General features: G+C 38.4%; 1 protein-coding gene across 1 annotated transcript; it reads right to left on the bottom strand.

The window, feature by feature from the left end:
- Positions 1-5209: 5209 nt before the first annotated feature.
- On the bottom strand, positions 5210-12459 carry gpr17.L (G protein-coupled receptor 17 L homeolog). Its single transcript, XM_018263848.2, has 2 exons — positions 12358-12459; positions 5210-7801 (listed from the first exon to the last, which is right to left on the bottom strand). Exon 2 carries the CDS (start codon positions 7779-7781, stop codon positions 6768-6770), a length of 1014 nt encoding a protein of 337 aa, XP_018119337.1. The 5' UTR covers positions 7782-7801; positions 12358-12459; the 3' UTR covers positions 5210-6767.
- Between the last annotated feature and the right edge of the window lie 246 nt (positions 12460-12705).

Consider the following 12705-nt stretch of genomic DNA (forward strand, 5'->3'; position numbering starts at 1 on the left):
TTAAATCCGTTACATGCATTAATAACCCTAAAAAAGAATCAGCTGCTAAATGTAATAAGTATTTTGAGGCTTTTATTTCTCTTCTTTCTTCTCTTGGACGAAAAGCCCCTCTGCTCTACCACATTTTACACTCATTTATTATATCTGTCCTTTTTAGCCACAATCTGATTGGTTGGTTATGGAATCCACTGTAATGGAATCTATCATGTACCAATAATGGTTATTTTTCAGCTTCATTACATTCAGTCACTGATGTATTTCTGCAAATACCAGTGTTTGTAGATAAATGGGGTAAATGCCTTCACAATAAATTAGAAATGGCTCTACATTAAACTATTTTTTACCCCCTCTGTCAGAGAATGAGAAATCTGAAGGTTTTGCTCTTCCAAATAGTCCATTAGCTGTTTATGTAGTGGAAGTAATGGGAATCCCTTATCTTCTGATCCCTGCAACTCAGCAAATGTGTTAGGCCAAGCTCATGCCAGTGAGGGGGTTGTTGGTTGTAGTATTTATGATTCCTTTTCATTTTGCCAACATTTCTGCTTTCTTATTCTTAATTACACTTTTTGGAAGGAAAACCAAAGTGTTCTGATTCTGCTCAGGAAAGATATCGGATGTCTCAGAAGACCTTTCCCATCCCCTTCCTGAGTAGAGCAACATCAGAACACTTCTCTGTTTTCCTTCTGAAGTTCTATCTCTTTGACTGTACAGTTACAGGAAATCACCAGCAGATGGCGATGTTTGCTATAAAATTTAATATACACTATTGTCCGTTAAAGGAACAGTAACACCAAAAACTGAAAGTGTAACAGTAATCTATAATGTACTGTTGCCCTGCACTGGTAAAACTGGTGCGTTTGCTTCAGAAAGTCTACTATAGTTCATATATAAACAAGCTGCTGTGTAGTCATGGGGGCAGCCATTCAAGCTGGAAAAAATGAGAAAATGCACAGGTTACATAGTACATAAAGGATTGTAATTTTTACCAGTGCATGCTAACTATATGTTAATTATTTTAAAACATTTGAATTTTTTGGTGTTACTGTTCCTTTAAAAAACAAAACAAATTGCTCTGAAGCGGATAAATATGTAAATTGCAAAAGAACTTTGAAAAGCCTCCTTTAAGGGAGTAGTCTGAAGAGGTGTGAGTGGGGACTATTGTGAAAATTAAAATTTAATATAGGCTTCATCACACTGAAGTAAGAAACTTCCTTAATATAATCAATCAAATATTCTGCATCATTTCTGAAAAAAACAAGTTTATCTTCACTATCCCTCTCTCAGCATCTGTTTCTCTTCATTCAGCAGTTGGGTGTCAGATGAATGATCCAATATATCTTATAGGGGGCTCCTTTTACCTAGGAGATGTATTAGAGCTCATTCTATTAAAATCACCTGACATCCTGTCTCTCTATATGCAGAATTTGTGCAAAAAGCAGTTATTTTGTTTGTGCTGGAATCCGTTATGAGTGAGCGTTTATTCGTCTGCTAGAAAAGGAATCCCACCTATGAGATAGATTGGATCATTCGTCGAAACCCAACTGCTGCATGAAGAGAGAATCAAGAGAAACTGATGCTGAGAGAGGAATAATGAATATAAACTTGATTGTTTCAGAAACATTGTAGAATTTTTAATTGATTGTATTTAGAAAGTTTCTTCAGTATGAGGAAGCTTATATTACATTTTCAAGTTCCCCTTGAAGCTTAAAAGTACCTGCCATCCAGTGGGTCTAAACAGCACTGACCAGATGACTGGGCTTGTGCCACTTGTTTTACCCTTGGAAAGAAATATTTGATCAGTGCTTGTGCTTTAGTGGAGCAACTGAAGCTACTGTCATATTCATCCAATAAAGCAGTTGTTTTAGTTTCAGGCTCTGCAACTTGGCTTATGGGTGGGGGCACCGCAAGTCATCATTGAGTTTATTAGTAAACTGTGTCTGACTCTGACCCTCCTTACAAAACAAAGTGATAATAGGGACCCAGCCTGCTGTCAGACACATATTGCTAAATCCAGTGGTGGAGCGGATAAGGAGGCAGTACCCTCTTCTAGTTTGGTGTGCAATGTTTGTCCTGCACATCCGCTATTCTGCCAGGGAAGGAGAATAGTTGGAGATCCTGTGACTTGGACAGCAGTGAAAATAGTAAAGGCACAAAACCTGCTAACCCGTTACAATGATGCATGTGATCCCACCCCATCTGAGACCTCTCGCTGCTAGTGCCTGCAAATAGTCATAATAAGCATTGTTTTAAAACGAAGGAACGTTTCAAAATAACACCCCTTTGTGGGTGGCAGAGTTACTATAGTTACTGACTGGTGAACGAACCAAACCACATATTACCTACCCTTGGCCAGATAGATCTGGGATATACACAAGGGGAGTCATTTATAAACTTCGCGCAGGGCAGATTGGTTCGCAAAGTGAATATATTTGCCCTGTGCATGGTTATATTTATAAAGCTGAATAAGTGTGGTGCAAACAAAATTGCGATTTTTTTTTTTTCCCACAATATGATTGACTATAAGATCTTTTTAAATATGTCAAAAATTGCAAATATTAATTCGCACACTCTGTGACTGGATTACACCACAACTTTGGTGGCGGAGAAAATATTCGAAGTGCGAATTTAAGTTACTGTTCGCACACAACAACCTCGCACATTGGGTGCACTCGCACAAACTCCCGTCTCGTGAAATCGCAAAAACCAGAAAGACGGGCAGAGTAGTGCAATATATTAGCGTTCAGGAAAAAACATGGGCAATAAAAACCATTTGCGAAAAAATATTCGCTGCGCGAACTTTATAAATGACCCCCAAGAACTCCAAGCTGTTCTATATATATCAGTCTGTCTGCTTTGTACATGCAGTAACTGGTTAACGGTAAATAATCATCCCCTCAGTCTTCACTTATATCACATCATGATATTGTTCTTTAGTTGATATGCCAGGAGATCACATCATGATATTGTTCTTTAGTTGATATGCCAGGCAATACAGGAAAGCTCAGGAGTATGGATGAAAGTATTTAATAAACCAGGTTAAACATTGGACAGATATACATTAAATAAATCATTGCAAGAAATGGAAACTTTCTGTATAAAAAGTATATAAAAATAATGATAAACAGAATAAAGCAGAATATAAATGCACTACAGGTATGGGACCTGTTATCCAGAATGCTCGGGACCTGAGCTTTTCCAGATAACTGATCTTTCTGTAATTTGGATCTTCGTACTTGTTCACCTTTGAGATAACATTTTGGGGCAGATTTAACAAGGGTCAAATTTGAAAAACGTCAAAATTCGAATTCAAAAAGACCAACTGAAATTAAATCAAAGTTTTTTTGTTGTGGCCGAATAGTTCAGTTTTCGATCAAATAGGTCAGTTTTTTCCCAAGTCCACCATTTGACTCCATATAGGTTCTAGGAGGTCCCCCAAAGGCTAAAACAGCAATTCGCCAGGTGTTAGATGGCGAATGGTCGATTTTGAATTTTTTAAAGAGACAGTACATGATAAATTCCAAAATTCGAATTTTCAAATTTTTTTTTCAAATTGAATTTGGACTATTCCCTAGTCAAAGTACACAAAAATTAGCTCGAAATTCGACCTTTTATAAATCTGCCACTTAGTATGATGTAGAGAGTGATATTCTGAGACAATTTGCAATTGGTTTTCAGTTTTTATTATTGAAGGTTTTTGAGTTATTTAGCTTTTTATTCAGCAGCTCAAGTTGCATCTTAACCAATCTGGTAACAAGGGTCCAAATTACCCTAACAGCCATGCATTGATTTGAATAATGGAATAAGAATAGGAGAGGCCTGAATAGAAGGATCAGTAATAAAAAGTAGCAATAACAATACATGCGTAGCCTTACAGAACATTTGTTTTTTTAGAAGGGAGTCAGCGACGCCCATTTGAGAGCTGAAAAGAGTCAGAAGAAAAAGGCAAATAACTATAAAGATATAAATAATGAAAACAAATTGAAATGTTGTTTAGAATTGGCCATTCTATAACATAATAAAAGTTACCTTAAAGATGAACCACCCCTTTAAGTCTACTAGAAAATCATGTAAACATTATATAAACCCAATAGGCTGGTTTTACTTCCAATAAGGATTAATTATATTTTAGTTGGATCAAGTACAAGCTACTGTTTTATTATTACAGAGAAAAAGGAAATCATTTTTAAAAATTTGGATAAAATGGAGTCTATGGGAGACAGCCTTTCCGTAATTCATAGTTTTCTGGATAACGGGTTTGCGAATAACGGATCTCATACCTGTATTTGCTTGTGAAATGGAGAGGAGCTGATTAAGAGAAATGTACTTTTTTAGTAATAACAACCAGACAATATATAATTTTTTTTGCAGGAAAGCAGGACTTTTTGGAGTGTGCGCAGGAACCCTAGGTTTACTTCTCCTTTAATGACTGAAAATGTGTTGAATCTGGCAAATTCTTAAATTATTTATTCCACAAATTAGAGATCTTTAAGTCGTTTCTGGTGTTTTTGTTTGGATTTGTAAAGTCAACCTGTTAAGGCTGGGGATTTTATTAGAATCCCTCAAAATGCAACATTATTTATTATTTAACCTATCCCTAATTCCAAGCTCTGGTGCCTCCAGTCACATTGGGCAACTGCAGCCCCAATATACAAAAATGACCGTGGGCAATGGCTGCGCTGTCTTCTCTCTGCAGTCACATTGAGCACAGTGTGGAATGATTCTGATTGGCTCCCAGTGCAAAGAGAAGACATCATGGTGCAGCTGGGGCACTGGAGACAAACAGAACCCTCTGAAATAAGTATAAAACCCCTGAACTACCTCTTATCACCTAATCCTTCAAACGTGGCAGAGCAGACTAAAAAAAAACCTGAATATGCTGCTATAGAGAATAAAAATGACAGAAATAAATAAATAAATATATTCATTTGAACTTTCCCTTAAAAAAAAAAAGTGAGTAGATGTAGCTCCCAGGTAACTCAAGGAGCATCTATGTTATCTAAAGATAGATTTCCATTTTATACTAAATAGGAAATAATATATTCTGTGATGATGTCACACACACATAAATATAAATATCCAAAGCAGCAAATAAAATGCACTCACAGGTCTTTTATAAACAAAAAGTAGTGTCATTTTATTTCAACGTTTCGGCTCCTGAACTCCAGCCATCGTTCCTGATTATTGCTCGAGTCGAGCCGAAACGTTGAAATAAAATGACACTACTTTTTGTTTATAAAAGACCTGTGAGTGCGGTTCATTGGTGCTTTGGATATTTATGTGATTGTAAGCATCAGGGGTTTGGTCAGAAGGGTAAGTACATTGCAATCAAAGTTGCTATGGAGCGTTCCCAACTTAACTACATTTAGTAGAGGAGGAATTAGAGTAAATCAGATGAACAGGGCCACAAGAGATTACAAGCAATAATGTCCATTAAGTCTCCCTTCTTTACTTTTAATTGGCCAACCTCAAGATAGTTGGACTACGGCCATTGTGCTAATATAATAATAAAACACAGAATCACATAAGGAAAAGGATTGCATTATAATACACTGTTTAGCAGAATACTACTATGACATGAGTGCTACTACACAGCTCTCTACTTCCATGCAATTTAGTTTCTGGTTCATGATGTGACTACAGGCAGTTAAGCCTTCCTAAATTCTCATTATGAAAATAAGAGGTGAGAACTGTGGCCAGCGGATCCATTGCTAAATCTGCGGGTTCATGTATCAAGTTGATGTCAGCCAGTGTATGTGCCCCCATTTTTGAAGTGTGTGTGTGTTGACTCCATGACGTTCCCTATAATCTCCTGATTCCATATAGTGGGCTACAATGTTCTGCGGCCAGACTATGATAAATGATTATGTTATCCGTAGAGGTCAGGTGAGCTTATGAGTGGCTTTGGGCCATCTAGTCTCTAACTGGACAGCCCTGCTGTAAATCATTCCACCATAATTTCACTATAACTCTAAAACCTTACAATATGAACTTTATTTTGTCCTGGAAAACCTTACTGGCCTATTGCTCTAACCCGCCCTACTGACCTGAGACTAATGGTGACTGGAAAGCACTCACCTGAGAAGCCCCGAAATTACACCAACCGCAGGGAACTGCAGAAAAACATTTTTAGGACATGGGAGCTCACTGTCAATCCTTCTCCATCCCATTGTATAAAACCATCTAGTGGTTTCCTACTCACCACTCTTTCTTCATAAACCTTTCCTACTTCCAACCTAAATACAGTTCTCTTTAATTTCACTGCTCTAATATGTAGGGGACACGTCACCATCTTCAGCTGAAGTTCTACTTCCTTCTATCCCATTCTAATGCTACGTACCACTCTCCACCAGTCTACTTTCTTCTTCTAGGACTTTAATGTGTTTATGTTTTTCTACATTGCTCATAGTCTTATTCAATAGGCATGCACTGATTCCAGGATTTTCTTTTGGATTTGGCCATGTCCAGAAATGATGGATTTGGCACATCCCTATTATTTATATAATCATATATTTAATACTGCTCTAAACTAGAGGTGTTCTTTGTAGATAAAGATATATACACACACAAAGATTATTCATCTGCCTTGATTACTTCTTTGTCTTCTTTCAGCAGGTAAATCCTAAGTCTTCTACTTTATTTTAATTATATGGTTTAAATCATTGGGTTGGGCAGTATAAATCCAATTTGTCTCTGCTACGCAAAGTCCCAATCTCCACCCTGTCTCTGCATTTCTACTGTCTCTCCATTGTCCGTCTCTCCATTGAAGGTCACACTTCTGTCTTTGCACTCAGGGAACTGTCCTCTGTCTTTCCCTCTCTGTTCTTAACGGCATCAGGGACCTTGCTCCTGCAGGGCAGAGCTTCTCGGAATTTCTTGACAGCAAAGAAATAAACTAAAGGATCTAGAGCAGCGTTCAATGTGCTGAGGCAGGAGGTGAAGCGATTGGCCAGTGCCAGTCCTTGCCTCAAACTGCAAGATGACATAGGAGCTTGAGCCTCACCTCCCGGCATCAGCACATGATAGAGAGCCCGGCTAAGGTGGTATGGCACAAAACAGATGAGGAATATTGTAAGAACCAAAAGAACCATCTTTACTGCCCGCTCTTTAGGCTTTCTGTCACCCCCACTCCTCAGGCGCTTCAGAATGAGCCCATAACAAGTGACTGTACCCAAGAAAGGGACAGCAAAGGCAGCACTAAGTGAGGACAATGCTCTCAAAGATGGGGTTTCACGATACAAAAGGCGGCAAGCTCTATCATTGGTTGCATGCTCATGGCCAATCAGGAGAGGGGCTGTGGCGAAAGCAACAATTACCCAAAGAAAGCCACAAGTCACATGGGCATGAAGAGGCCGTCGAATCTTAACAGAGTTCAGTGGGTGCACAATGGCCAGATACCTGTCAATGCTTATCCCTGCCAGGAAATAAAGGCTGGCGTACATATTCAGGTAGAAAACAAAGCCAGAGAGTCTGCAGGGCAATGCTCCAAAAGGCCAGCTGTTGTTCGAGAGGTGATAGAAGAGCCTGGTAGGGAGGCTGAGGAGCAGAAAAAGATCTGAAATGGCAAGGTGGAGGAGGAAGATGTCAGAGGGAGATCGCTGCTGTCGATTTTGGATGAAGAGTGAGAGGGCCAGAATGTTCCCCAGGCCCCCCACCATCAGGCCCAGGAAGTAGCACAAGGAAAGAAGGGCGTTTTCCAGGGATGTCTCACGTACACAGTTATCCACCCAAGCCAAGCTCGTGCCATTGACCGCCAGTGTATGTTCTGCCTCTATCAGTGACATCTTCTTTCCTATTAACTGATCTGGGAAAAGGTGAGAAGAAAGTGCAGTCAGTGTCTCTGGCTTTCTTACTTGTGTCCAATCAAATACTCCCATTTTACATTCAATTATAATCTTATTAGTGCACATTTCTGATTCATTTCGGATTCTTTGTTAATATCCTTCTGAGACTCGACAATTTTTGGATCTCTACTAGGATGGCAGCCCAGAAGTTCTGGGTTTGGAGATGCTGCTTCATTTCTTCAGAGCCCACCTTAAGCACATCAGGGATTCTTATTGGCTTTCTGCGTAGGGAATTAACTACCCAACCACACCACTTAAATCAATATGTAATCAATGCAGGAACTGAAGTCTTTATAGTTAACATGGTAAATTGGAACAGTTCTTGGGGAGCACTAACTAACTGCAGAATAACTTTTATGTTTAAAGTACCCTGGGTAAAAAAGTGCAGTGGATGAACAGATTTGCAGTCCCTTGATGCACTGACTGAAGCACAGCTGGATACAATACAATACTATGGGTTATGTAATTGTTACTATGGCAAACTTTGTGGCTTTTATTATATATGGGGTATAGTTTTTAGTGCAAGCCCAGGGCTGATATCAATAAAATACATTTTACTGTTATTTGTGTGGTTCAGGTGATTCAGCAGGATAATGATCAGTCTGACAACCCCCTTGCACCAGTGGTACAGTCCAAATGTCACCCCTACATTCTGTTCTCTGGGAAAAGTAAGTGACCTATTCATTGTATTGCCATCAAATATAGTTTTTACCATGTGATAACCCTAGTTATGGCCTTGAGTTTCTGGAGTATTCTGGGAGATGTAGTTTAACATCAGCAGGAGGAGACTGGTCACTGTAAAGGGCACATTCCTTTTCTGTACTGTCTACGTTTTTGCCACTTTTAAACACAAATCATTGTTGGACTCTACCCTCTGTATGAATACAGATTCACATGCAGTAATAATCCCATGCAGCAGAACTTGTAGTAGCAGAAAGTATCACCTGATTTGGGAAATTAATCGTTTTTTTGTGTTTTGTTGTTTTAAAGATAACAAACCTTTAAAATACGTGAATGTGAAACTGATGTGAGAACTATTCTAAGCACTTTGCAATTTACATCCATTATTTATTATTTTTGGAACTCCAAGATATTAAGAGATGCGTGTTTTGATATTATAATAATTTTATTACAAAAGCACCACCTGATGGTCAGTTTCTGACATGAAGTAGTGGAGAAAGTTGTTGATGAGAAAGAGGGCTGGTCTGATGTTCTTCAGGTTAGGAAAAACACAAGTCTCAAATAACTATTCTCACATATTTTCTAACCAGAAGAACATCAAGTAGCCCTCTTTCTTTCTCCTGGCAACTTCCTTGACTACTTATGGTCAGAAACTGGACAGCAGTTAGCACAGTTGGCGCAAAATTCATTTATATTAACAGAACATGCATCCCTTAATATCTTGGAATTAAAAATAAATAAATGATGCATCTAAATTGAGAAGGTGCTTAGAATAGCTCGCTCATCAATTTTACATTCTATAATTTTAAAGGTTTACTTATCCTTTAAATAGATGGTATTTTTGCCTTAAGGTAGAGAGGAATAGCTTCTGGCCACACAAGCTGTACGTTTATAACTGATTAGGTTTAAGTTAGTGGTGTTGCTGCTGTCCTTGTTCATGGAAAATACTTCGGCACTATGGCAGCTCCAACAGCTCCAATAGATACTATTCAACAAAGAAGAGCTATTCTGGGCACACAATAATACATTTATACTCTGCTGTCTATTTGAGAGGAGTTCAAGCTGCTGTGACTTATTGCAGTGATTCCTTATGTCTGTATTATTGAATCATATATATATATATATATATATATATATATATATATATATCTATATATATATATATATATATATATATATATATATATATATATATATATATATACACACAGCATGTGTACAACAGCACCAGCACCTCTGACACAAGTGTTTCCTACACCGGAGCCTACTCAAATCTGGGAAATTTTTAAGTTTTCACCCAACAAAAAAATTAAGAAAACAAATAAACATATTCCAGGTTACATAATGTATCGCGGACATTTCAGGGGTTAATCAAAGTGTTATCTTAAATATTGATATATATATATATATATATATATATATATATATATATATATATATATATATACATTAACCCAGTGGCGTAACTAGATATTAATGGGCCCCACAGAAAAGGATTTTTCAGGCCCCGAAAATGTCTAGAGGTTGACCTGTTTTACCAATATTTATTTAACATCTATATGAATTAGGGCCTCATGGGGCCCCTATATGTCCTGGGTCCCCCTGCAACCGCAGGGTCTGCTTCCTCTGTAGTTATGCCCCTGCATTAACCCTTTTAATGTATGCCTTATACAAAGAGACTATGTATTTCGTGAAACCTGGGATACAGAAGGATAGCTACGTTTGAATATGTTACTGTCTTTCCTCGAAACATGGGAGAAAAAACAGCGGAGGGGGGGGGTGACTTTGGGGGTTTAAGGTGAGGGGGGGAACTGTTCCTTGTTTGTAGTTCAAGATTCAAGAGAAGATTTCAAGAGTGAGTTTATTGTCATTTCATCCATATACGTTTGTACAGTACACAGTGAAACAAAACAGCATTCCTCTAGGACCATGGTGCTACACAACATAGATGTACCGGACAACAGACAAAAAGTGCAAGTGCAAAAAAATGCAACTCCTGCAAGACAGGTCAGCACAGTGCAGGGACAGGACAAGACAGTGCACACTCAGCAGATGTAATATGTTAAGTAAATAATGCTAAATAGCAGACATGATAAGTGTATCATTGTGACATGACAGTAGCAAGAACATGATAAAGATCATGACAAAGTGCAGATGTGCTCATAGGGAACAATTATGGGGTAATAGTGATGGTAGGTGTTTAGAGAGCCATGGTGATCATACTTTGTTGAACTTTTTGGGTCAACCTCTATGCAGATATGTTAGCTGGTAGAAAGGAACTGAGATGTTGACCATTTTCACCCATTGCTTCTTTTTGGGGGGTTGATTAGATTTCCAGTTAAGTGCGTTGAGTCTCTTGGCTTGAATAAAAATGTAACAGCCTTTCTGCTGGGTTAGGGGCGGTTTCATGTACTTGATTCAGTAAGAGTGTTACTGGGTCCTGCGGGATCATTAGTGCCTGGAATTGGCTTATTTTTTTTGATAGTTGTTGCCAGAAATTTGGAATATTCCGACATCCCCAGACCAAGTGGATGTAGTCAGCTGGTGAGTCGCTGCATTTGGGGCATGTGTCGAGTATATTCCTGTTTATGAGATGTAGCCTGTAGGGAGGGGTGAGGTAGGATCTATGCAAGTACCTAAATTGTATCATTCTATCTTTGGAGCTGTGGGACGGGTTTCCAGATGTCTGACCACTATATTTCTCACTTTACTACACACGGATTCCCCCCTCCCAACCACCATTATCTCATAGTGACTAGTATTGGGCGAATTTGTCCTGTTTCACTTCGCCGTGAAATTCGCAAAACAGTTGAAAAGTTTGCAAAACACAAATTCATATCTGGGAACCTATGAGCTTTCTCCCATAGAGTCCATTTTAACAAATAATTGCAATTTTTAAAAATCATTTCCTTTTACCTCTGTAATATTTCATCTGAACCTTCTACTTGATGGTAACTCAGCTGCATGAATCTATATTAGTGGCAAAAAATCCTATTGGGTACAGGTATGGGCTCTGTTATCCAGAAAGCTCAGGACCTGTGGTTTTCCTGATAAGAAATCATTCTGTAATATGGATCTCCATTCCTTAAGTCTACTTATATTTTAAACATTAAATAAACCCAATAGATTTCTTTTGCTTCCAATAAGGATTAATTATATCTTAGTTGGGATCAAGTACAAGGGGCTTTTTTATTATCATTTTTAAAATGTGAATTATTTGATTAAAATGGAGTCTATGGGAGATGGCCTTCCTGTAATTCAAAGTTATCTGGATAATGGGTTTCCGGGTTAACAGATCCCATACCGGTATATTTACTGTTCAAATTAATTTTAGCAGAATTAAACTATAGAGATCCAAATTACAGAAAAACGCCTGGTCCCGAGCATTCCAGATAATATATCCCATACCTTGTACTTCCCATCCAGAGACAAATATTAACATGAGCAAATGCCTCTAAACCTCCATTTATAGTAAATTAGGAATTAAAGAATTAAAGGGTAGTAGAGCTATTATATTATGCAACCTGTTATTGTGTTAGTTGTGTGTAATTGCTGCTGAAATATGTATAATGAATATATATAGTATAAAAAAAAGTATAAAATGATTTGGATCATCTCTCCATTAAACAAATCCCCAAAAACGTTATATTCTTCAAATGGGTACATGATCAAAGATCTTTTTCAGGGTGGAAAGGACTTATCTGGCTCAAACCTTGGCCACATGTCCATTATACTTTATATATTCTATATATATTATACATATAACACATCTACACACACACACACAGAGGGAGAAAACAGACTTGCAGCTGCTCAGCTCAAATGTTCTACTTACATGGAGTTTTACAGATGTGCCCAACCTCTATCTGTCCCCACTGGTGGTTTGTCCCTGTGCTCTCGGAGAGACTCAGCTCCTCTTTCCTTTGCTCTTTTTGGCTCCAGGATTTTAAAGATGAACGTGAGATGGTGACATGGGGGAATGGCCAGTGCTCATCACACTGGGGGGGGGGGTCCCTACATTCCTGTCCTTTAATTCACACTGGCCTCCCCTCCTCCCCAGAACAAGGAGACACAGCAGCAGACTTTGTAGGACAAAGAGAGGAGTGTGTCACTGAGGAGGAAGAGTTCTCTGTTGCCATGGCAGTTTGGGGTCCATGTTAATGGGGTTATGACTTTTTGTGGA

Source organism: Xenopus laevis, chromosome 5L, assembly GCF_017654675.1.
Source record: "Xenopus laevis strain J_2021 chromosome 5L, Xenopus_laevis_v10.1, whole genome shotgun sequence".
NCBI classification, from domain to species: Eukaryota; Metazoa; Chordata; class Amphibia; order Anura; family Pipidae; genus Xenopus; species Xenopus laevis.

What these genes read in the sequence shown, in the direction of transcription:
- gpr17.L (XM_018263848.2), bottom strand. Translation starts at nt 7,781, where the DNA reads ATGTCACTGATAGAGGCAGAACATACACTGGCGGTCAATGGCACGAGC.